The sequence below is a fragment of the Electrona antarctica genome (genome assembly GCF_951216825.1).
Source record: "Electrona antarctica genome assembly, chromosome: 17".
In the NCBI taxonomy this organism is placed as follows: domain Eukaryota; kingdom Metazoa; phylum Chordata; class Actinopteri; order Myctophiformes; family Myctophidae; genus Electrona; species Electrona antarctica.
The window spans coordinates 18,046,190-18,073,770 of NC_136798.1; the positions used below are offsets into that span (position 1 = coordinate 18,046,190).

General features: G+C 44.2%; 1 protein-coding gene across 1 annotated transcript in view; it reads left to right on the plus strand.

Annotated features, from left to right (window-relative positions):
* plcb1l (phospholipase C beta 1-like) overlaps positions 1-27,581 on the plus strand; it is a 220,270-nt gene that overhangs the window by 186,533 nt on the left and 6,156 nt on the right. Inside the window, exons 27-32 of the mRNA XM_079525533.1 lie at positions 713-932; positions 2,712-2,880; positions 5,871-5,947; positions 6,284-6,373; positions 10,916-10,973; positions 11,387-11,473. Coding sequence (XP_079381659.1) covers positions 713-932; positions 2,712-2,880; positions 5,871-5,947; positions 6,284-6,373; positions 10,916-10,973; positions 11,387-11,473 — 701 coding nt within the window. The remainder of the gene's footprint in view (positions 1-712; positions 933-2,711; positions 2,881-5,870; positions 5,948-6,283; positions 6,374-10,915; positions 10,974-11,386; positions 11,474-27,581) is intronic.

Here is a 27,581-nt window from a genome sequence, read left to right on the forward strand (position 1 = left end):
TGATCATGTATCATTTTCCAAAAATCCTCAATTTTGGGACATTTCTAAAACACATGTTAGTGATCCACATTTACATCTCCACAACCCCTCCAACATTGTATATGTTGCTTTGACTGTTTGCTCTTGATTTTTGGTGTTGTGAAAAATCTGCACAGATATTTCCAAGAGAATTCCCTCCATATCCGTGAATTGGTAGATGATTGGTGCATTTTCCACAGTGGAAAATGCACCAATCATCTACCAATTCACGGATATGGAGGGAATTCTCTACATATTATGTATCCAATCTTTTTCTGCACTATGCACTTTTGACTGAAATTATTCCCTTGTTTATTGTTTGTGTGTGTTTTTAGGTTTTATCACGTTTTTATGATCATGTTTTTATTGGAGCTTCTGAGCGTTTTTCACATGTATGTACCTAAACCGTGCATCTATAAAGTGAATCTGAATCTGATTATGCCGATTATGCGATTATTGCGATGATCTTAAATAAATGCGAGTAGGTGATTATGTAAAAATTCTAACAGGCCTAAAGCTCCCTGCACACTGCTGCGTTTTCAGACCTGAATATCGGAGCGGATTTCGGGTGCAGCATTTTTTTGTTCTCACTGTTTTCCCGAAATTACGCCCCAGTCTGCAAGGACTAATCAGAAAAACACAGCAATGAGCAAGCTCCGTATAACTGTACGTATTTCCTTGTTGTTGTCCCCAGAGTTGGAGGCTCAGACGGTCAAGGAGCTGAAGCAGCAGAAAGGCTTTGTGCGCGAGCAGAGGAAGCAGTACAAGGAGATGAAGGAGCTGGTGAGGAAGCACCAGAAGAAGATGTCGGAGCTGATCAAAGAGCAGGCGGCGCGTTGCGCAGAGCTGCAGAGCAAGCACCAGAGGAGACGCTCCACCGTGCTGAAGACGCACAAACGAGATGGTAAGAAAAGGTAGGTACCATAGCACTTCCTTCTTCATCGTCTTCTTCTTCTTCTTCTTCTTCTTCTTCTTCTTCTTCCTCTTCTTCTTCTTCCTCCTCCTCCCTTCTCCTCTTTCGTCCTCCCTCCTTCTTGTCTTCTCCAACGGCCGCTTTCCAATAAAAAAAACGTTTTTTTTTTGTTAATTTATTGAATAGTTTATATAAACAGCACGTAGTACAGTTGGATAAAAGAATAACATAAATAAGTGTTATTGCGATCGAAGGTTATTTATATAATTATGTATGTATTCAATTCATCAACATAGCGTTACATACACCCATTCACACACACATTCATACACTGATGGCGGAGGAAGCCATGCAAGGCACCAATCTTTGTGCAGGGCGTTGCTGAAAATGAGCACTTGTGCTCAGCTACTACCCTGGGTAAATAAAGGATTAAAAAAAAACTAACTCTGGGGGAGCCCAAGATTGAACTACAGTTGGGTGCCACCGATATTGTCCCTTATTATTTGAACCATTTAGGCCTGACCTCAACATTAAAAAAAACCCTTCTAAATCCTCCAGTTTTCTGAAATAAATATTTTCACGATTTTTCAAAAATAGCAGACCTACAAGCTCGTAGCGCGCCACTCGGTGGCGCGCTATGAGCTTGTAGATCTGCTATTTTTCAATAGCTAAATTATAACATAATGTTTAAAACACCAAAAGGGGTTCCCGCCCAAAATGGGTTAACTGTCCTTTTGCGCAGATCACGCAAACCTCAACAAAAAGAAAAGGACAATATCGATGGCCTCCAACTGTAGGAACCTTGCGGTTCATCCGGCTGCTCTACCGGACACTCTACCCCTGAGTCACTTGCCGCCATACTGTACATGTTTCCTCCGACATCGGTGTATGAATGTGTGTGAATGGGTGAATGTAATGCACAATCTATGTAAAGTGCCTTGGATTAAGGCGCTATATAAATGCACCTTTACCAACTTCAACACACAGTTAGTACGGTATTTCTGAACACACTGCCGTAGAACAGACTAGACCTCGACCTTCTCAAGTTTGGGGAGGAATAATACGATAAGGCCAGAGTGTGTGTGGAATGACAATATGAATGATAAGACTAGCTCCACACAGTCCTCTAAGGTCTGTCCAGGAGGCACCAGGGGCCCATCGCCACCACTGGGAAGAACAGAGGCTCAGCAAACACTACATTGCAATCAGCCACCACACCAGGGAGCTGACAATATCACTGGCAAGGAAGGATACTGCTTCATGGCAGCAGACAAGGCTTGCCGTAGCAGATACTGGTTCAATGCATTTGTTTTTTTTACAAACAAACAGTACAACAGAACAATACATAACGCATCAGACAATGCATTTAAGCTCTTGATATTGCTTCTACTGCTTGAAGATTCACTCTCACACATTACAGACTGCACTCATACTGTCCGAATTAGTACCGAAACATAATGGAATAATAACATTTACTGTACGTACTCCTGAAAGTGGCCTGTGTCTATTTGCTGGGGCTTTATTATTTTGGGTTTCTGGCCAACATCAACGATATAAGTGAATACAGGAATATTAACCGGTTGTGTGTGTGTGTGTGTGTGTGTGTGTGTGTGTGTGTGTGTGTGTGTGTGTGTGTGTGTGTGTGTGTGTGTGTGTGTGTGTGTGTGTGTGTGTGTGTGTGTGTGTGTGTGTGTGTGTGTGTGTGTGTGTGTGTGTGTGTGTGTGTGTGTGTGTGTGTGTGTGCACGTACGTGCGTGCGTGGGTGCGTGCTTGCGTCCAGCCGGTCGGACATCTCTCTGTCCTCTCTGGACCAGGATCTGAGTGAGCTGGAGCAGGACTGCAGCCTCCGGCTGTCTGAGCTGAAGGAACAGCAGCAACAGCAGCTGCTGACGCTGAGACAGGAGCAGTACTACAGCGAGAAGTACCAGAAACGAGAACACATCAAACTGGTACGCACACGCACGCGCGCACAAGCAATACACGCACGCACCATGCACGCACGCACGTAATGTACGCACACATATTGTCAGATTCCCAGGAATCGTTTAGCTGTGAGCGGAGTGGTCACGATTATGACATTTTACTTGACAAAATTGTCACTCAAGTAATTACGATTAACGATTTAATTGTCATCATCTTCTTAAAATAATGGCCTAATATATATATTTTTTTAGGGAAATTATATTCTTGCCGGACATTTTTGGGGCCTAAGAAAAGACAATATCAAATAGTTTGTTGTTGTATTTTTCTGTTTTCTAAAAAAAATACAAGCCAAGTAAGCCAAGTCATTGAACTTTGGAACATTATGAATTAAAAATAAATTTCTGTTTGCCTTTTAGGCTTCATAAACAAAAGTTGCACAGGGCAATGACATGACTGACATATTTAATAACTTTATACAAATGCAATGTGTTATGAGCTTGTATAGCTGCTATTTCCACAATTTTTTTTTTATGTTTGAAAATATATGAACATTTTTTATATGGAAATAATGATGCTAGGCCTAGCTGTTAGATGAATGATTTGTCTTCTCGATGACTGTACATCGCAAATGACGTTCTCCAAACAGTTATAAACAGTTTTCATTGAAAATAGCAGATAGCAGAAGCGACTATTTTCAATGAAAGCTTTCCCCGCAGTAAAAGAAAACATAAAAATACACTAGTATAGAGCCCTGAGGGACTCCGGTCAACCATAATAGGGTTTAAGTGGTTCAGAGATTCACTTCCATGGCTTACGCTACAGACAGCATGCACAAGAGTTGTGACGCTGACCAGTCCAGTGATTTGTGAAATGACCCACGGACGGACGCACACAGACACTGTCAGATGCACATTCAAACGCTCTTCCAGGCGGCTCAGCACCACGGTTTTATTTTATTTTTATGGCCGTGCCGTAAAAAGGAATCGATAAAGAATGCGATTGATGGTGGAGTTTGAATCGATAAAGAATGGGATTGATGGTGGAGTTTGAATCGATAAAGAATGGGATTGATGGTGGAGTTTGAATCGATAAAGTCCTTTCAATGCCAATCCCCGCATACAGACAGACATAAGCTCACACACAGATGTACAAGCACACACTACATCCCCTAGTTCAGTTGTTTTCAACCAGTGGTCTGGGGACCACCAGTGGTCCTTGAGGGGGTTCCAGGTGGTTCCCAGCTAAATGACGGAGAGTTGGTAACCATACGGACCGTTATAGATAGATACTGTAACTCTTGAGAGTGTAACATGAAACCAAATGGACCCTTAAAGCTCTGTTTGGTTTCATGTTACGGTCTCAAGAGTTAAATTATTGTTAAGCATCCACATTATTACATTTACAAGAAGTCTACACAATTAGAGAGTATTGTTATTTTGATGAACGCCTGTTGTCTCTCCTATGGGACCAACATCAATACAGTATTAACATTGCGCTGACAGACACACACAGACGTACAGAGCTACAGACACACGTATGCATGTACAGTAAACAGAATGCCAAGGCCAACACAAACATGCATATACGCACAAGCTCTGGCTAAGCAATTATTGCCTTTTGCCTAAGATAACGAACACACACACACACACACACACACACACACACACACACACACACACACACACACACACACACACACACACACACACACGATGCACACGCACACACTCACACAGGGGCTTGTCCTGGCACGTTGGATAACCTGCTGACTGTCCGTCCCACAGGCTCAGACCAGTGAATCACTTTAATTATGCCTGATTTATGCTGTGTTGTCACGCCGGTGTCATTCACCGAAATAAATAGCCGATCTATAAGCTCACAACGCGTCGCAGAATAAACACGCTGTGAGCTTGTAGATCGGCCATTTCCGGTGCACCACACCCATGTGGAACATTAGCGACATGACCCTGCTGACTCCAGTACACAACGTGGTGGAAAGAAACTAAGTACATGTACAGTTTTGAGGTATTTTTACTTTACTGGAGTATTTACAGTTTTCAGTACTTTTACTTCTAACTCCACTACATCTCAGAGGCAAATATTGTACTTTTACTCCACTACAATTATTTGAAAACTTTAGTTACTTTGTAGATTTGTATTATTATTACAAAACATGCATTGAACACTTTGCGATTTGAAAATAGCCGATCTACAAGCTCACAATGCATCGAGATGAGACGCATTGTGATCTTGTAGATCTGCTACTGTCTTTCCAAAAGATTTTTATACATTTTGAAAACTTGAAATGGGACATTCTGCATAATTTGTACTTTATCTTTAAGTACATGTTCATGCCAATACTTTTTGTACTTTTATTTAAGTAAAGTTAGAATTCCGGACATTTACTGGTAACAGAGTAGTTCTACGTTGCAGTATTGATACTTTTACTCAAGTAAAATAATTGAGTACAACACACACCCGGGTGTGTTGTTTTCCACAGTGCACAGCAGTAGTGTTGTGCAGTGGTGGAAAAAGTACTCAATTATTTTACTTGAGTAAACGGCTGAGCGTTTATTCAAGTAAATATTGACAAACAGCTGGAGGGTTTTGCGCCGTCTGACTGCTGAGAAGTGAAAGATGTGTTTGTCTTCATATTATATACCGTATGTTTTACTTGATTTGGATTTGATTCACTTTATTTATCCCCCCTCAAGAGCCTGAGGAAGAAATGTCATTAGCCAACGCACGCCAACAACACCATGAAGCACACATTAGTGACAGTAGTCACAAGTCACAACAGTACAGTACATAGTACATTGTAGTATATATAATATATATTATAGTGTATAATTTTTGTGATCTTATAGATTCTGTTTCTTGTGTGTATAGGTTATATGTTAGGCTTGCTCGGTTCTATATTTATTTCTTCTTTAATGTTCTCTCTCTCTCTCTCTCTCTCTCTCTCTCTCTCTCTCTCTCTCTCTCTCTCTCTCTCTCTCTCTCTCTCTTTCCACAGCTGCTAGAGAAACTGAACACCATAATGGAGGAGTGTCAGAGTGCTCAAATCAAGAAGCTCAGAGACATCTGTGAAAAGTAAGACCATATTTACACACCAACACACATGCATGCACGCACGCACGCACGCACGCACGCACGCACGCACGCACGCACGCACGCACGTGCGCACGCAGCCACAGACGCACGCACGCGCACACACGCGCATGCAGCCACACACGCAACCACACACGCACGCACGCATGCATGCATGCAACTTTGCACTTTTTGGGCCCCCCCTAGCCCAACTGCCCATTGGGTAATCCTCCCCCGGACACACGTACACACGGACACACGCACGCACGCACTGAAACACAGATTTTCGGCAGTTTCATTATGTCTATCTCCTGTCCCTCTTCCTCTGTCCGTCTGCAGGGAGCAGAAAGACCTGAAGAAGAAAATGGACAAGACAAGACAGGAGAAGATTAACGAAGCAAAGTCCAAAGACAAGAGCCTAATTGAAGAGTGAGTGTCCGCTTCATTGTTTCATCCCCCGCACTTCATTCCACCTGGGATGATTGTGTTTCTATTGATTTATTGTATTCTACTTTTGTCAGCTAACGGCATTTCCCATGAGGGATCGATAACGTTGTGTGATCTTCTCTTAATGTGCTGAGTGCATAAACGCTTGCAGCAAAGGGACCTTTTGTTTAGATGCCACCTCCTCTCTCTGCCTCTATCTGTCCTCAGGGTCCTATACAGCAGTGATTCTCAAACATTTTTGGCCATGCAGCAGCGCCCCTGTAAATACCTTTATTCACAGCACCCCTGAATTACATTTACTTTACATCACCTTACATTTCCCCCTAAGGTCCAATGTCAAGAGGAAAACTTGAAAGAATATCTGTTTCCATTTAGGATAGAATGAAAACAAAAAAAACCTTTATACGTGGAGTTTAACAACTTAAACCACCACCAACAGCATCCCTATTCTGGCCGGAACATTCACCAAAAACAGACGCTCTATAAGCTCATCACTTGTGACGCGTTGTGAGCTTGTAGATCTGCTATTTTTGGTGAAGAGACTTGGTGTACTGTAGGCTGAGTGATATGAATCACTCAATATGAACTGAAGTGATATTGATAAATATCACCAATTTACTGTAGCCTGTGCCAGTTCCCCCAAATGTTTGTACAGTCCCTGTCACTGCCAACCTCCTACTGTCGTACTGTCCAACCTCCTACTGTCCCTGTCACTGCCAACCTCCTACTGTTTGGTCTGGGGAGGGTGACTGTAGTCTGTCACTGCCAACCTCCTACTGTTTGGTCTGGGGAGGGTGACTGTAGTCCAGTGGTTCCCTGTCACTGCCAACCTCCTACTGTTTGGTCTGGGGAGGGTGACTGTAGTCTGTCATAGAGACTGACATTTTGTCGGGACTCCCGCGGGTCACGGGATTCCCGCAGGATTCCCGCGGGATGGGATTCATATTTTTATTAATCCCGTGATCGGGACGGGACGGGAATGAAAGTCAACAGGAGCGTGCAGGAGTGTGAATTACATTTTCAACTGGTCGCGCTGCCAACCAAAAGAACAGAAGCGCCCATCTTTGTTGTAGTCATCTTTCAGTGAGCCAACACTCTTTTGACTTGCGTCAGCAAGTCAAAAGAGTGTTGGCTAACTACATACCCCAGCAGTGCTAATGCTTCCAGGCTCCGCTCCAACCGGGAGAGGATGAAAACGTCCTTCATGCAATCCAGTGGACGTTTCATAAAGTTTAATATGAAGACATCGCAGTGCGGCCGTGCATGATTCTGCATCGCGCCGGTGATGTGATATAATCGATTATTTATGTTAGCTACATGCTAACGCTGTTACTGTTGGCACTTGCTTGGCTCCCTGAACAGCTGTCTGAGGCTGAGCGAATGTTCTACAATACATCGTCTCCCTTCTTTCTCCCAAACGGGTCCCATACACCAGTGGTTCCCAAACATTTTCATGTCAAGGACCCCTAAATCAACATTTATTAGCCCGCGGACCCCCATTTGAAAATATGCCAGGGACCCCCATAAGAGAAGATCTGTATTACGTTTATTACTGTGTGTAAAAAATATTTATATTATGTTTTTATTGGCTATTATATATCTCAACAATTGACAAAGCACTTGTCAACAGTCAGAACTGTTCTTGGTTTTGTTTTAATATTGATATGAATATAGGATATACTGTATTTGGTAGTCAAAGTTAAATCCACCATTGCCCACTTTATTTTTATTTTTTTTATTGGTAGGCTATCTGTCTTGAGAAGCAGGAAGAGATGGATAGATGGATAGATATAGAATAACTTTTCCTAATGAAAAAAAAAAACAGGAGCGGGATGGGAGCGGGAGTAATTTCGAGTGGGAGCGGGATGGGATCAGGAGTCATTCTACAGGAGTGGGACAGGATGGGATTTTGTTTTTTACTCTGGCCCAGGATTGGGACAGGACAGGATTTTTTCTGCAGGAGTGGGATGGGACAGGAGTGAAAATCCACTCCCGTGTCAGTCTCTAGTGTCTGTCACTGCCAACCTCCTACTGTTTGGTCTGGGGAGGGTGACTGTAGTCTGTCACTGCCAACCTCCTACTGTTTGGTCTGGGGAGGGTGACTGTAGTCCAGTGGTTCCCACACTTTTCAGCCCATGACCCAAAACATAATGGGGGCTTCGCGCCACGTTGTGAGCTTGTAGATCGGGCTATTTTCACTACTTCTTAAATATTTGTTCTAATTTATGGGGTTTGACATGGGAGGGCTGCTTCTTTTCGTCTGACAGCGAGAGGTTTGACATGGGAGGGCTGCTTCTTTTCGTCTGACAGCGAGGGGTTTGACATGGGAGGGCTGCTTCTTTTCGTCTGACAGCGAGGGGTTTGACATGGGAGGGCTGCTTCTTTTCGTCTGACAGCGAGGGGTTAGACATGGGAGGGCTGCTTCTTTTCGGCTGACAGCGAGAGGTTTGACATGGGAGGGCTGCTTCTTTTCGTCTGACAGCGAGGGGTTTGACATGGGAGGGCTGCTTCTTTTCGTCTGACAGCGAGGGGTTTGACATGGGAGGGCTGCTTCTTTTCGTCTGACAACGAGGGGTTTAACATGGGAGGGCTGCTTCTTTTCGTCTGACAGCGAGGGGTTTGACATGGGAGGGCTGCTTCTTTTCGTCTGACAGCGAGGGGTTTGACATGGGAGGGCTGCTTCTTTTCGTCTGACAGCGAGGGGTTAGACATGGGAGGGCTGCTTCTTTTCGGCTGACAGCGAGAGGTTAGACATGGGAGGGCTGCTTCTTTTCGGCTGACAGCGAGAGGTTTGACATGGGATGGCTGCTTCTTTTCGTCTGACAGCGAGGGGTTTGACATGGGAGGGCTGCTTCTTTTCGTTTGACAGCGAGGGGTTTGACATGGGAGGGCTGCTTCTTTTCGTCTGACAGCGAGGGGTTTGACATGGGAGGGCTGCTTCTTTTCGGCTGACAGTGAGGAGTTTGACATGGGAGGGGCGAGACACTATCCCTCCTAGTTGTGTTCCCTGCTGCACAGTAGCCTATACGGCCTGTGGGACATTGTTTCTTAAAGTGAGGTCGGGGTGTACTAATATAGCATTGCAATCATTTTAACCCCTTTATCCATAATTATTACTTTTTCCAGAGTTCTGGGTGCGCAAAAGGTCATAGTGGATTTACCATTTCTGATGTGTAGGTGTGATATTTGGATGACAGGCTCACAACCTGTGAGCCTTGTGAGATTGTAGATTGGCTATTTTCACTATTTATTTTATGTATTATACCTGAGTCACAGCAAGGACATAAGTTGGTCTTAGTGTGCTGTGCCGTGCTGGTGCTGTATATTTTATGACCACTAGATGTCAGCTCAGGACAATACTTTAGTTTTGCAAGTCTCCTGGTGCACTGATGTTGAGTCCTCAGTGCCATATAATCATATCATGTGTAGTTGCCAATGTATGGCTGTAACCCTCAGCGTAATCATCTCTGATACTGTGAGCTGTTCCCTCATCTAATCCGTCATGTAGATCAGTGGTTTTCAACCCTTTTCATATCAATGTCCATTATTTATTTGGCATTTGAGCCACGGACCTCCATTTTGTGAGATATTTAGCCTCTCTCTCTCAGACGCAAAACTAAAGAATATGTCCACAATTCAATGCAGTATTGATGTACCATTAGGAGAGATAACAGGTAAACGTTGTTGAAAATAACAATTATTCTACGTCCTCTAATTGTGTAGACTTCTTGTAAATTCAGTAAGAAAGATGTTTAACAATAATGTGACTTGAGAGTGGTCCATTTGGTTTCATGTTATGCTCTCAAAAGTTAAAGATCTATAAGGGTCCATTTGTGACTAAATTTGACTGAGGGACTGCCATTGGATTTTTTTTCATAGCTTCAAATTGACATATTGGTTGTTCAGTTTGACCCACCAATTTTGGAGATATGGCTTATAGAGTAATGTCTTGCAGAAAACAGCAAGTTCAGAAAACAGGCTTGAAAGGTTCAATTCTGTGGACTCTAACATTACACCTAGCTACATGTTTTCAGCTCTGACACTTATTTCAGACATGCTCTAGTATGTGAAGAGTCTGCCTGTGCTATTAACTCATTTTGGGGGGGATTTTTTATTTTTTTCTCCTCTGGTGAAAAGCTGTAATCTGTGCGATGGCAGTCTCTCAGTCAAATCTGGTCACATTTGGTTACCAACTCTCCATCATTTAGCTGGGGATCACCTGGACCTCAAGGACCACTGGTGGTCCCCGGACCACTGGTTGAAAACCACTGATGTAGATACTTTAATGAATATCTTTCTCTTTTCCATAAATGACAAATTAATCAAACTAGCTCTTAATGAAGATGGCCTTGATTTGTTTTCGTGACACAAGAGCTGTAGGTTACCGTTTCTTTTTTACAGAGAGCATTTATAGCTGTTATTGTATGCTATTCACAGGAATGTGGGCTTATATTATAGCACTTAAACATATTTAAAGCAATGCAAACTGTTTATTTGTCAATATTGTTCTAATTCTGTCCTCAGGGAGAAGTTGGAGATCAACAGATCATTTGTCACAGATGTGGTTGCGCACATCAAGAGGGTAAGAAGAGAGAAAACCTTTGGCAGTGCTTATTAGTGAATCCTTAGTGTCACTTAACCATTAAACCCTATACAGTAATAGTATATATTGTTGACTGGAGGCCAAAGCTTCACCAGAGCTTCTTGAGCTTCTAAGGATTTATTAAGTGTATTTTTTAAGCAAATCCATAATTAAAGATACGCAACCGACCAATGATCTCCAGTGATCAATTTATGGTTGCAGGCATCATACATAGATCGAAAACCACAACATTTTTACAAGTAAGCATTATTTCATTGTGTGTGTGTGTGTGTGTGTGTGTGTGTGTGTGTGTGTGTGTGTGTGTGTGTGTGTGTGTGTGTGTGTGTGTGTGTGTGTGTGTGTGTGTGTGTGTGTGTGTGTGTGTGTGTGTGTGTGTGTGTGTGTGTCCATAGCTGGAGGATGCTCAGGGCAAGAGGCAGGAGAGGCTCGAGGACAAACACAAGGACGTGCGACAGCAGATCCTAGATGAGAAACCCAAGGTAAGAAACTAAAACACTCAGAGACAGCAGATCCTAGATGAGAAACCCAAGGTAAGAAACTAAAACACTCAGAGACAGCAGATCCTAGATGAGAAACCCAAGGTAAGAAACTAAAACACTCAGAGACAGCAGATCCTAGATGAGAAACCCTAGGTAAGAAACTAAAACACTCAGAGACAGCAGATCCTAGATGAGAAACCCAAGGTAAGAAACTAAAACACTCAGAGACAGCAGATCCTAGATGAGAAACCCTAGGTAAGAAACTAAAACACTCAGAGACAGCAGATCCTAGATGAGAAACCCAAGGTAAGAAACTAAAACACTCAGAGACAGCAGATCCTAGATGAGAAACCCAAGGTAAGAAACTAAAACACTCAGAGACAGCAGATCCTAGATGAGAAACCCAAGGTAAGAAACTAAAACACTCAGAGACAGCAGATCCTAGATGAGAAACCCAAGGTAAGAAACTAAAACACTCAGAGACAGCAGATCCTAGATGAGAAACCCTAGGTAAGAAACTAAAACACTCAGAGACAGCAGATCCTAGATGAGAAACCCTAGGTAAGAAACTAAAACACTCAGAGACAGCAGATCCTAGATGAGAAACCCAAGGTAAGAAACTAAAACACTCAGAGACAGCAGATCCTAGATGAGAAACCCAAGGTAAGAAACTAAAACACTCAGAGACAGCAGATCCTAGATGAGAAACCCTAGGTAAGAAACTAAAACACTCACAGACAGCAGATCCTAGATGAGAAACCCTAGGTAAGAAACTAAAACACTCAGAGACAGCAGATCCTAGATGAGAACCCCAAGGTAAGAAACTAAAACACTCAGAGACAGCAGATCCTAGATGAGAAACCCTAGGTAAGAAACTAAAACACTCAGAGTTCTCCAGTTCTCGTCAACGACCCCCACATTAATTTGGCCCACAGACCCCCATCTGAAAACAGTTTGAGCCAGGACCCCCCCCAGAAGAGGAGATTTGTGTGCTGTTTGTAAAAATGCAAATGCTGCTTTAAAAAAAAAGAATGTGCAAAAATAGCAGATGTACACACTTTGTGACGTGCCGTGAGCTTTTAGATCTGCCATTTTTTTTAATAACCAACGTATACATGGATAAGGTGGTTAAAATGATTGTGATGTTATGTTCTTAAATGAACTACAGTCCTTTTTGCTGGGGAACTGGGGGGTCTCCATGGGACCACTGAACTAAAGGGCGGAGTGGGATGGAACTTCATCATCATGTCATGTGTCACTGTCTGTCATGGGCTCTGCTGGCTGTATCTGACTCCGCTATAGCCTGATCTGTATAGTGTTGATTTAGACAGCAAGTCTTGATTTAGTCTTTTGAATAACTTTTCAGTTTTTTTAGTCACATTGTAGTCAACTGAAATGTTTTAGTGTTAGTCTAGTTTTAGTCGACTACATATAAGATTTTAGACGACTAAATCTACAGTCGATTTAGTCGACTAAAATGTATTTTGTCAGGCCTTGAAGGCCTCGTAAATGCCTGATTTTAGATTTGGTTGCATGCTAAAAATAGCCAATCTACAAAGTACATCTCTTTTATATCAATGCATTGGTGTATTGAAATGTAGAAATTAAAATAGCAGATTTACAAGCACAACGTGTCCCAATACGACATAATGTGAACTTGTAGTTCTCACTATATTTGAAATTGGGTGGTTCAATATTGCATACTTTTTCCCTTTTTCCCTAGAAATGTAGTGGTGATGACGTAGTATCCAAAAATACTCAAATAATTGGAAGTACAGTATTCTACTTCGGTAGTGTCCACCACTGGTCCTCACATCGTCTCTGTTGGGTGGAAACCTCATACTATGTCCAAAACTTCAGGATCCAATTAAAAACATATATCAAAAGTAGCACATCTACAAGCTTGAATTTCGTGCTGCGTGTCGAGCTTGTGGATCTGCTACCATTGATACGTTTGTGTGATGCTGTCATATGATAAAGTAGGGCGTTAATAAAAAATACAAAAATAAACGGTTTCTGCCCGACAGCAACGACGTTCTTGCTGTCTGTGTGTTGTTTACAGTTGGGTGCCACCGATATTGTCCCTTATCATTTGACCCATTTAGGCCTGACCTCAAAATTTAAAAAAATCCTTCTAAATCCTCCAGTTTTCTGAAATAAATATTTTCACGATTTTTCAAAAATAGCAGACCTACAAGCTCGTAGCGCGCCACTCGGTGGCGCGCTATGAGCTTGTAGATCTGCTATTTTTCAATAGCTAAATTATAACAATGTTTAAAACACCAAAAGGGGTTCCCGCCCAAAATGGGTTAACTGTCCTTTTGCGCAGATCACGCAAACCTCAGCAAAAAGAAAAGGACAATATCGATGGCCTCCAACTGTACATTGCATTCTACCATTCCCTATCCTTTATGTACTGTATGTGTGTGATTGTCATTTTTAGGACGACGGCTCATCTGAAGATGATGGTAAGCCCTGTCGTTGGTTCATAGTGCATTGTTGGTGTGTGGCAGGCAATTAACAATTACAGGCTTCTGGTGCACACCTGGCCACATGCACACACACACAAGCACGCACGCACGGACGCACGCACGCACGCACGCATGCACGCACGCATGCACGCACGCATGCACGCACACGCACACACACACACACACACACACACACACACACACACACACACACACACACACACACACACACACACACACACCTTTGGGGAATTTGCGTTGATTCCATTTTTCCTTTCCCCAACCCCTAACCACCAACATTGGGGACAGCAATTTTGTTCCCACTTTCACAATATTCCTGACATAGGACACCTGCACGCACGCACACACGCATGTACACACACACACACACACACACACACACACACACACACACACACATGCTCGCGCGCAAGCTCGCAAGTGCACATGCATTCAGTGGTGTTCTGTATAGCAGCATATTTTCCAAATCGAAAAGGTTCTCGGTTGCTATAATAATTCAAATTAACATGAATGTGGGGTATGATCAACAGGTTTAATGGGATGTGATTGTGAGTCTCTCACTGTGTCTTGCTGAAACGGAGCCCTGCCTACTACTTCCACAGCCACCTGTCTGTCCCACCCAGCAGCACTGCAGTGTACCCGTTGTCCATAGTCTGACACAGCTTGTCGCTAATGAGCTGCATGCAGGTTATTGTCACGGTCAGAACGTTCAGCGCTGCGACCGACACTAACTGACCTGAACCCTCTCCTCGTACACCCAAAAAACTCTCACCCCCTCCTCTCTTGTCCTCTCTTATGATCGTGTCCTGGCTATATCCTCCCCATTCCTTTTGTTCCTTTTCCCCTCGTCTTGTCTTGTCCCGGCTCCTGTCCCATCCGTTCTCCTTTTTCTTCTTTCTACCTGTACAATGGAATGGCAGCCTGCCTTCCGTTCTCCTTTGCCCCCTCTACTTACTCTCCTCTCCTCTCCTCTCCTCTCAGCCTGCCTTCCGTTCTCCTTTGCCCCCTCTACTTACTCTCCTCTCCTCGGATAACCCCATTCCTGTTTGTGGCCTAGTTCCCCCCTCTCTGTTCCCTGATTAGCGAACCTTGGAGGCATGCCAAATCACAGGAATGTTCCTAAACAAGTGTGGTGTTTCTATTTCCAACGTACAGGGTGTGACCTGTGGCCTGTGACATTGTAGATGAGGTGGGTTGGACTGGCTTTCCCCGAATCCAAATGAAACATGCAGTATCAGCGTAATGGCCACAAGGGGGGGCCACAAGGGGGTCCCTGTAACTTGAGACGGATATTAGCGTACCGATGTCCTGACATTGGAATTTCCATTTGGGAAATCGTGCTTCACGAACTGTGTTCCTGAAAAGACACAAATCAGCCCGGCGATATCGCTATATGTGACTGTGTCGTTTATGATATTGAGTTACAGATAACACGTTTGGATTTTAAGACATTGGGGATTTATATATGGGCATAAAAGGGACTCTGACAATGAGTACAACTGGTATTGCATAACCGGGCGGGCCATGCATTCCCTTACTTGCCTTGTTCCCAACTTACATCGTTCCAGAATAAATGAAATAGTGAAATGTGAAATAGATTTGTGTGGTTGCCATTGGCGAGAGGCATGATGGGAGGCCTTGGGTTGCAACAATAGGTCTTGGTCTTGGCGAGGGTCCACTTTGACGATGTCCCCCCTGACAGCTGAACAGATAGCGTAGCCACAGTGTACATTTTGCTCTTATAGACTCTTATAAGATAAATAGAAATATAATCTCTATAATATAGAGAGATTCAAGCCAGCATCCCAACAGCAGTTCCTCATTACCACTTCGAGATGTGTGTGCAAGTGTGCGTACGTGCGTGTGTGGATGGCTATAAGCAGGCACCCCCTCCTTCCCCCACGTCTGACCCCCACCATCTCAACAACGTCCATATTCCACTTTTTTCCACATAAACGATTTTGTCGGTGATGATCAAAAGACGCTGCATCACTGTGTGTTCTTCTGCTCTGCGTGACGCAGGCAGGAGTCAGCAGTTTGATTGATGGATGTCTAGAGAGGATGGACGTGATGGGGACACGGGGTTCCACTGGGGGCTAATGGACGAGGGCATGAGTAACCAGGACAGAGCTAATATAAAAACACAAATCGTGTGCTGTGTGTGTGTGTGTGTGTGTGTGTGTGTGTGTGTGTGTGTGTGTGTGTGTGTGTGTGTGTGTGTGTGTGTGTGTGTGTGTGTGTGTGTGTGTGTGTGTGTGTGTGTGTGTGCGCGCGCGTGTGTGCGTGTGCGTGTGCGGGTACTGTATGTAGGGTATGTGTCTGTAAGGATATGAGCAGGTCACTGTGTGTGTGTGTGTGTGTGTGTGTGTGTGTCTTTGTGAGTCACACACTTCTCTCCCAGTTCTGACCCACTTTCTCCTCTGGGCTCAGAGCAGCTAATGGACAGCTATAAGCATCCCTGGTCTGCAGAGTCCTGAGTCGCTCGGCAGCGAACCAAGGCCTGCTGCTACGCCAGCCATGCGCGTGCGCGTGGGAGTTATGCCTGAAGTGCACGCACGCACGCGCGTCTGTGTGTGTGTCTGTGTGTGTCTGTGTGTGTGTGTGTGTGTGTGTGTGTGTGTGTGTGTGTGTGTGTGTGTGTGTGTGTGTGTGTGTGTGTGTGTGTGTGTGTGTGTGCATGCGCAAATTATGCTCTGTGTGGGTGTGTGCCGTATGTGTGTTTATCTGTGTCTAGACATGCTGGTCCCTACCAGAATAGTTCTGGTAGACATGTTTGAAACCAGTTCAGCCAGTGTAGTCACCAGTAGAGCCCAGTGGGGGTGTGTGAATGTCATCCTGTAGCTGGGTCAACCTGAGCTTAGACTGTAGTTTTAAAAACAGGAACATGGCTCGCGGTGAAATAAAATAAATAACCGATACTAAGAGGATAAATTGGAAGGTGAGTGTGAGAGAGAGAGAGAGAGAGAGAAAGAGAGAGAGAGTTAGAGAGAGAGAGAGAGAGAGAGAGAGAGAGAGACGGAGAAAGAGGTCTGTCTAGTCTCCCAGCATGCACCATCATTGTCCTTTAACTGTCCAATCAAAATGGTCCCCAGGAAACCACAGCACTCAGCGTGAAGTCAAATGTCACTTCACTGCTTCACCCAATAAGATCCATTACTGTAGGACGTGACTTTCCTCACTCAGGTCATACGGATGAAAACATTCCCATTCCCCTGTTATGACAGAATATAGTCACTAAATGAGAAAATGAGGTTGCTCAATGAGCGCTCAACGCAAATCCAGTATACAGTACATCAAGAAATAGGAATTTAAAACAATTCCAAAAAGGTAGCACATCCAAACAATGTAATAAATGGTGGACAAAGTTGCTCTAATGCTCTGATGAAGGCTCATAGCCCAAACACATAAGCGTTCCTTTTTGGTGTGTGCCAATAAAGAAATGGAAATGTGAGTACCTTGTCCGCCATTTATTATTATTTTTGGAATTCTTTTAAATTCCTATTTTTTAATAATATAGTCGCTGTCAGGCAGAAACCTCTTTAATTACTTTTTTTTTATTTTTGAATTTGAATCCTGAAAAGTAACAGTTTTGGACATATGAGAGTTCCACCCGACAGAGACAATTATGTTACACTCACTTAATCATTCTTAAAATATACCTCACGGATGGTTAGCATAGCTAATTTTGTCTTCCTACACTCACATGCATGAGATAGCATTCTGTCATTTTGAGAGCACATATTCACTTACTGTCACTTTCTTGCAAAAAATAAAATAAAATCTATTGTAACGAGAAGCTTTGCACATCATTTTACATCCACTCTGGGTCGGGGCTTTCGTGTAGATTGCCCAGTTTCTGTTGTTGGGATATTTGCCCCAGTACATTTGCACATACAGTACAGTGCGTATAATTTGTCTACGCACTGTGAACTAGCAGTGGCGGCCATTAACCCATTTAGGCCTGACGTTGAAATAAAAAAAAGTAGCTAAAGTATTACATAATGCTTAGTTAAAACACCAAAAGGGGTTCCCGCCCCGGGGAACAGTTAGGGGTTAAGTATCTTACTTAGGGACACTTTCACAACACATAGGTCTGAATCCAGCTCATTACATGCATTGCGTGATGTCCCCTACCTCTGCAGTCTTTCATGTTGATCTTCACTCATCAATGGAATGAAGCAGGATTGCTGTTAATTCACTTAACTTAAACCCTGTACTTAATTAACTGGATTCCCTCTTGTTTTCACTTGACACCAAATATCTTCACAGAATTGATTTAGCGGAATGTTAACCCCAGAATAGGGATGCTATATAGGGAATATGAATGTGTGTGTGAACGGGTGAATGGATTGCATAATTAATCTATGTAAAGCACCTTGGATAAAGGCTCTATATAAATGCACCATTTACCATTTAAGCCCTATTTCATAGTTAGTCTTAGTCGTACTAAATAGCTGATTAACAACGCATCGCACACTTTTGGCATGACATAACAGGACCAAAATAGGGGGACGCCAGGTTGAAAGTGCTTAATGAACCAGAGAGTTGTTTGTGTGGAGCCCAGCAGGCCGTATGGCTTATAGAAGTGTTTCCATTGTTTGTTTGAAGTGGTTGTTGTTGTTGTTATTACATCCATTAGATCCATTGTCAATTCTCCTGTGATTACCAACTCCCTACACAGCCTTTCTGTTGGCCGTTAACAGATTGTAGAACAATGTTGCCGCAGTATGTTCTCAGCACTGTGAGTGCGCTGTGATTATGTGTGACGCATGCAGATTCTTGGAACCCTCTGTGAAAGTGGAAAAACAACCGTGGTGGTGGTGTCTCCCTACTGTGCAGGTCTTGACTCAACACACAACACACACACACACACACACACACACACACACGCATGTACGCACACACGCACGCAAACACACTCACACACACACACACACACACGCGCGCACGCACACGCACACACACACACACACACACACACACACACACACACACACACACACACACACACACACACACAGCCACCCACCCACCCACATACAAAAACACGCACATTCATGCAGTCGGAAAGCAGGCTTTCAGTTCGGTCGTCATGGAAACTTGTGCCACCACCACCAGCGGCACGCACGCACGAACGCACGCACGCACGCACGCACGCACGCACGCACGCACGCACGCACGCACACACACAGACATGCTCTCTCAATCTGTTTGTTGGTTTGGAAGCTATCCGAAGGACATTGAGGTGAAGGAGGGAGGCTGAGGAGAGCACCGAGGGAGGGAGAGTTGTGGAGCAGACAGGTTGCCCCTTCAAACAATATCTCATTTTGGGTTGTTACTTGTTTGTTTATTTAGTGAATGTGGAAAAAAGAAGAGGTGAAACCTGTATGGGATAAAAGTAAGGATGGAGCAAGGAGGGATGATGGGGTGATATGAAGAGAGGGAAGAGGCTTGTGAGAAGTGATGGGGACGAGGAAGACGATGGCATGAGTAGTGGCAGAGGTAGATGGTTCCAGGGGGTGGCAGAACAAATGCTAGGGGTCTGTTAAGTGTGGCCTCCATTGGGCCACTCGGGCACAGGCCCAGTCAATTGAGATCTTGCCCAGTCTAGCTTCTGAAGTTAGGGGGCTAAAAATCAAGAAAAACAACAAAAGATAGCCTACATTGGCACTGGCAGTAACCTCGCGTCACCAGTCTTTCTACCTCACCTCGGAGTGACACTCAACCCTGTGCATGCACATTTCTGTTGTAGCCAACGTGTCCAAAATCACACCAACCACAGCAAGCCGCCTTTGTTTTAATGGTCCCCCATTAGCAAGTCGGCAAAACCGGTTTCACCTATCGGCCACAGTTGCGGACAGGTGAGCCGGACAGGTGAGCGAGGGAGCCGTTATCAGATGGAAAATGTAGTGGTGACAGGTGAGGAGATGTATACTCAGACGGGTCGGTGACAGGTGAGGAGATGTTATCACTAATCAGATGGGTTGGTGACAGGTGAGGAGATGTTATCACTAATCAGATGGGTTGGTGACAGGTGAGGAGATGTTATCACTAATCAGATGGGTTGGTGACAGGTGAGCGAGGGGGAGGAGCAGTAGGGGGTGAGCTATCAGTTGAGTGATCAGATTATTGGGGGAGGAGATGTTGTTACCAGGTGCCGTCTTCCCTGGGGTGTGTTATGGGGTGTGTGACATTAAAGATGTGGTCCAGTTACACACACACACACACACACACACCCACACAGACACACACACACACACACACACACACACACACACACACACACACACACACACACACACACACACACACACACACACACACAAAGAGTATATCCATGGCCATACCTAACAATAGATGCCCCAAAAAATTATAAATACTTTTGTGTATTTGTTTTATTTTTTTCCTATATTAAAATTGGCAAATGGGAGGGTGGTCTGGAACTGTAATGGCGTCAAAAGGGAGAGCACAGTGGAGGAATTCAAACAAAAATCACACCCGTGTGAAGTGAGGGGCGCTCTTATTATCATACATCATCTCATTCCGGCCAATCAACAATTTGCGTCCACACCTTCGTCTTCAATGTTTGTGTTTACACAATGTTTGTATTTACAAAACACTCAAAGCTGGCCATTCATTGTCATTGGCATTCAATGTCTGTGTTTACACAAACCCTCAAAGCTGGACATAGGAGGGGCTAGTGCCCCTCAAAAAAACTACTCTCCTCTTCGTCGCCAGGCTGACCGGTGTGTGTGACCAGTGGCCACTACACCACGGCCGGTGCCCAGAGCATGGGAAAAAGATAGCGGACGCGGCTAATCGGCTATTTGCCTCGTCCCTGACCATCGCAGGCCCCTAGGGGCCTCGTCATGGTTGTCTGTCGTTGAGGAAGGGGTGCTCCGGCACCGGTTGTCCTTCCTCGGCGCACGTTGACGATCTCTGATTGGGGAGGGAGCCCTCGTCGCCTCCGGTGCATGGGTGCCCTGAGGCGCACTTGGTCGGTTCGGTGCTCCCGGGGCCCTCATAGCCTCCGGTGCCCTGAGGCTCACTTGGTCGGTTCGGTGCACCCGGGGCCCTCATCGCCTCCGGTGCCCTGAGGCTCACTCGGTCGGGGTCGGGGCTCCCGGATGGTCCGGTTCCTGGTCCTGTCGTAGGTGGAACGACTGACAAAGGGTGGCAGCTGCGGACATGCCGTGGGTATGCACGTGCGTACTAGCAGCTCGTCTTCCTTTTTTCCCATAGCGAGTCGCCTCGCTTGTAACAAACGTAACTGGGGTTACGTTTGTTACATATAGTTTTTCACACACACAGAGTATATCTGTGCGTCGTCAAACCTAACAATAGATACCCCCAAAAATTGGAAATACATTTTTTTTAAGATATATTAAAATCGAACCCACGACACGCCGTCAGGTGTAGCAGCCTAGGTGCCCGGACCGGAAATACATTTTTGTGTATTTTTTCCTATATTGAAATTGGTGAATGGGAGGGCGGGCCGGAGGGAGGTCCATGGCCACGTCACGCTGAAACCATAACCATAAACAACCCACGGCCACTATGACCATTAGCCAATTTTAATTATAGGATGCATTAACATGTCGCCCTCACATTATTTAGCTGTGTAAAGCACACACGGAGGCGGCTTTGTTTGGATCCATGTACAGTAAAACAACAAAGGTGCCATTGATGACCATTATTCTTTACTCTACGGTTATGGGATATCTGTATAAATGTGGCTCAGAGGAGGAGAGCTTGCTATTGTCTGTCTGTCTGTCTGTCTGTCTGTCTGTCTGTCTGTCTGTCTGTCTCTCTCTCTCTCTGTCTCTCTCTCTGTCTGTTTTTCTCTTTCTCTCCCTCTCTCTCTTTCTCTCTCTCTGGATGGCAAGGTTACCTCATCAGTGACTTTGATATGTTCCCTATTCGCCTGACAGGGTTGCATCAATAATGCACTCATGTACACACACACACACACACACACACACACACACACACACACACACACACACACACACACACACACACACACACACACACACACACACACACACACACACACACACACACACACACACACACACTACCCTCAGGCAGCACCCACTGGAAATCAGAGGTGATGATGTGAGGTGATCATTTGAGCCCTTTGTGTGTGTGTGTGTGTGTGTGTGTGTGTGTGTGTGTGTGTGTGTGTGTGTGTGTGTGTTTATGTGGGATGAGAGTGCAGCCGGTGTAATAATGCTCTCCTGGGCTGTGGTCTGTCTGTGAAGCGCTCCCTTTTATTCTGTCCCACTGGGAACAGCTCTCATTGCCTCCCTTGTATGGTTCCACGTTTCCATTTCATTTATCCACTATAGCATGAAAGAAGAGGGGTGAGTTACCAGCGCAGAACGGCAGAATCATGCAGTTAGTACACAGTATTTGATGTTTTTTAGATGTATAATATATTTGATCTATAAGGGCGGCTGTGGCTCAGGAGGTAGAGCAGGTCGTCCAATGATCCATGGGTCGGCGGTTCGAATCCCGGCTCCTCCTGTCTACATGTCGAAGTGTCCTTGGGCAAGACACTGAACCCCAAATTGCTCCCGATGTGCTGGTTGGTACCTTGCATGGCTTATTTGACAGAAACATTGTGTATTACGAACAGGAACCCACATGGAAGATACATTCTCCCCTTTGTTAAAAATCGTTACATTTTGACAGTGTAAACAAATGAACCTACAGTGTATAAGGTTCCATTTTGTTGCTCTCTGAGAAAAACATGCTAAGGGACATTGTTTTTGGGTTATCAAATAAGTGTTAAATAGCTCTATATTCTGATAGTAATCATGTTTGTTCAGTAACAGGGGTCTCCCTCGCCCCCCTAGTGGCGAAACATAAAACTTCTGGGAACTCAGATTAGGGTCTCCCTGTCTCTCCAGCTCTTTAATAAACAGAAAATCCATTTTCAGTTGGGTTTCAAATTTCCAGCTAATCAGTATCAATCCATCCTCTTTTATTCATCATAGATTTAGTTGCAGTTACAGTTACAGATAGTTACAGTTTCAAATTTGTTTATCCAAATTCACTTGTGTCCTGTGTGATTTCTCTCTCCTGATGGACTCTGCCCTCAAATTCGATAAGCAAATATATGCTGTTGTCAAAGGAGCCTTCTTCCAATTAAGGCAAGTCAGCAAAATAAAATGCTTTCTCTCCACCCACGACCTGGAAAAAGTAATTCACGCCCTCATTTCTTCCCGTTTAGACTATATTGCAATTCATTATACGCCGGAATTTCAAGTGCCTCTCTCTCTAGACTGCAGCTTGTCCAGAGCGCTGCAGCTAGACTCCTGACTGGGACCAGAAGGTGGGAGCACATTACTCCCGTCCTGGCCTCCCTCCACTGGCTCCCAGTCAAATTTAGAATCAATTTTACATTTTTACTTTTTGTTTATAAAGCCCACCATGGGCTGGCACCACCCTACATCTGTGAGCTGCTTCCCCCCCCCAGATAACCCTAGGCCACTTAGGTCAACTGATCAGGGGCTCCTCAAGGTTCCACGTACTAAGCTCAAGTCAAAAGGTGACCAAGCTTTCTAGGTGGAACAACCTACCATTAACGATTAGATCTGCACCCTCTCTAGACACATTTAATTAAAAGCAGACTGAAAACACACCTGTTCTCCCAGGCCTTTTAATCCTTATCTGGAAAATGGTTGGACACTTTTTTACTGCCTTACCTGATGCCTTAATTTTTATTGTATTTGCTGCCCTTATTTAATTGTATTTGCTGCCCTTATTCTTTGGTTTTTTTTATGTTTTTTATAACCATGATGTGTTATTATGCGAACTGAGTTTTTATATTGTGCAATGTGTAGTTACTTTTTTTTTCTCTTGGTGTACAGCACTTTGGTCAGCCTTGGCTGTTTTTAAATGTGCTTTATAAATACAATTGACTTGACTTGATGGGATAAAATTGGTGTCCCGACCTGAAAATGTGTTTCCTGTTTACTAACAAGCTTGAGACACAAGGACATTCCTGTTACTGAACAAACACTATATACCTGTATAGAGCTATTTAACGCAGATCTGCTACTTTTGATAGTTTTGTTTTGTGTGACACAGTAGTATGATGGAGTAGCCCTGGGTGGCATTCATTCACAAAAGAACACATGAAAGTTAAAATATAGACATAAGAGCTTTCTGCCTGACGACAGCAACGATATATATCACTTACCCTACCTTTAACTTTTTAACCAAAACAAAACAAAAAACCCTCACTTCCAACGAGCTCTCAGGATGGTCTTTTTTTTTCTTTTTCTTTTTCTTTTTTTTAATCCTTTATTTACCCAGGGAAGTAGCTGAGCACAGGTGCTCATTTTCAGCAACGCCCTGCACACACAGACACACACACCCGTCCTGGGAATCGAACCGGCAACCTTTCGGCAACAAGGGCGCTCCTCTAACCCTTAGGCCACCGCTGCCCTTAATACTGTCTGATACTGTATGTCAGGGGTTCCCAAACCTTTTCGTGCCAAGGACCCTTAAATTGACACTAATTAGCCCGCGGACCCCCATTTGAAAATATATGCCAGGGACCCCCATGAGAGAAGATTTTTACAGCTCTAGCAATGATTCTCAACGCATTTTTCAAGGACCCCCAGTTTGACATGCATTAGTCTACGAACCCCCATTCAATGGCATTTCTATCTCTGGGACGGTGGGACACCAATTTATATTGTAAGATCAATGTTAATTTAACTCTGACAGTGTACAATAACGGGTCCATTTGGTTCCATTTGTACACTTTCAGAGTTACAGACCCATAAGGGTCCATTTGGTTCCAAACTATCATTTAGCTGGGGACCCCCTGGAACTCCCTCAAGGACCCCTGGGGGTCCCCGGACCCCACTTTGGGAACCACTGCTGTATGTCACAGGTCCTGGCAGAGTGCAGAGGCTGCTGTACATTGTGGAAGGCGAGGAGCAAAGCATAGAATTAATTTATCTCTGAAGTGATCTGCAGAGGCCTTCTCCTCTTCCCTCGTTGGCTCCTCGGAATGAGGACAGATGGCAAAGAAGGTCACCCACTGTTGTATTTTAAGAAAGGCAGAAATGTGCGTGTGTATGTGCGCGCGCGACGTGTGCGTGCGTGTGTGTTCGTTCGTGTATGTGGTTTGTTGACAGAACACAGTGTAATGCTTAATTTATATTGAGTTGTGTGCCAATGTCACATTTTGAAAATGCAGACCTACAAGCTCACACAGCAAGTCACGATGCAACGCTTTGTGAGCGTGTAGGTCTGCTATTTTTTGCAGGTGACACTGGCGCACAATTAAGTAAAATTTGGGCTTAACTGCAGCTACAGTAGTTGGTGTCCAAATCGAGGTTGCGCACGCACGCACGCACGCACGCACGCACGCACGCACGCACGCACGCACACACACACACACACACACACACACACACAAATCATGTGCAAAAACAGACACAACTTGGCATACTGTAGGTGTCATTCATGCTTCAAAGGACTGTTGCATCCATTCAGGATTCAACCTTGCACAGAGCTCAGGGTTTTAGAGCGTGACAGCTGGCCTTATTACAGTACTTCAAAGCCTGCTTTTGAAGTCCCACGCCAGAATGTATCGGGCCATACAGTATATCCATGTCATGTTTACTCACATTAGATTCATGGGTTTGACTTGAATTCTTTCTTTTTTCCATGAGAACAGCAGAACTAGCATCTATGTACTTAAATGTTCGTCCAGCTCTGTGGCCTTGTGGTTAGAGGGTCTGCCCTTGGCCAGGTCATTTCAAAGACTATACAAATGAAACACTTAAATGTTCACATATGTTCACCAGCTGTTTCACCCCCTGAACACTTATAGGGGTTTATGTAGTTAAAACCGTATAATGCACCCATTACAGTCACAGTTCTAAATCTAATCTTGTGCAAAAAATTGTGAATGCTGCAGTGTTGATTTTGTCGACTTAAATTATGACAAAAGATGTTTGCCGACTATACTTTTTTTCACTGACGAAAACTAAATAAAAACAAAATACTACCGGTATACTGACAATTTTGTCAACAAATAAAACTTGTGGAGAAGAGCTCCAGTAGAACTACTGTAAAAGACAAGTTGCACACTGAAAATAGCCGATCTACAAGCTCACATCTGCTATTTTCAGAGTGCAACCAAATGTAAAATCAGGCATTACGATGCCATCATGGCCCGCCAAAACATTTTTAATCGACAAAATCAACTGTAATTTTGTTGACTAAAATCTTATAATATTAAAACTTTAAACACACATTTCAGATGACTAATATATGACTAAAACTAAATTAAATTGCATAAAAAAAAGACTAAATTAAATCAATATTTTTCTGTCAATCAACACTGGAATGCTGGCATCAATTTCACCCATTTTTCACTCACTCCATCGTAGCACTCTATCCTCATCCCCCGACTTCCTTTCTGTAATTCTCTCCAAGGCCTCCACCCTGGGTGGCTGTGTCAAGCAGTGTGTCACAGACGCACTGCTTGACATAACAACTGATCTCCTCAGGGTCCCCGCTTTCTTTAGAGATGCAGTTTGTGACTGGCTGTTCCCATGTCAAGCCCTGTCGGGACCCCATGTGAATTTTGTTGTCCTCTTGACTAGAAATATAACGGAATAGGATATTCCCCAAACCATACTGCTATTACTCAATGAATTTCACATTCTATCATTGTCAGCCACAGAATGATAATCATACTACCAGTAAGACGCCCTGAGGGCGAGAACTTGAGCGACCTCGCCCTTTAGTGCACGCATCCGCCTGGGTGACGGCATACTGCTGGGCGAGCGCTGGTGCTTTGGTATTGGGGGGTCAGATCAACATATGGAATGTCAGGGTTTGCAGTGACAACAGGTCAGCTCCTTTGGGGTGGGCCCGTCTAGAGTTTGAATGGACAGGTATCAGTCAAAAGGGAGACATCGAAGAGGAAGGACGGGTGTGGAAGGATCAATATATGGAATGTCAGAACAAGTCAGCTCCAAATATGGAGATCTAAGGGTTTGAGGTTTGAGGTCAGATGTAAGGTTGCTGGCCGGCTCCATATATGCAGATCTAGGTGATGGTCCAGTCTTCTCCATGTACAGTATGGCTATCCAGGGTTTGAGTTTTTGTCTAAACACTGATTCTGACAAAACTCCCATCCTAGTGTTACTGCATCTTAACTCTGTAGAACTGGGGATGACCCGGCAAGTACGTTTGGCCTAGGGCCATATACTGTATGTATAAGGCCAGAACATAATCAATGGCTAATTTAAGAACTAAAACCTTATAAGACATGAATGTAGTGGGGGGAACTGGGGGAGAAGTGAAGATGGATAAAAATAATTCAGAAAATAAACAAGGACAGGGATAGGGCCATCCATGTGACATTTGAGTTATGAAATGCTGTAAACAAGCTGGCTTTTATTTCGCCTTTTCCATATTGTGAATAATACATGTGTATCATTTTTATTGCGAGAAGGACTGACTGCTTCTCTCTTTATGCACGACCACCTGGACTGACCATGGAACTTATATTAATAATTATATATTCCTGAGTCTCAATGACCCAGCTCCTCCCACACATTTAATGGTTTTTGCTA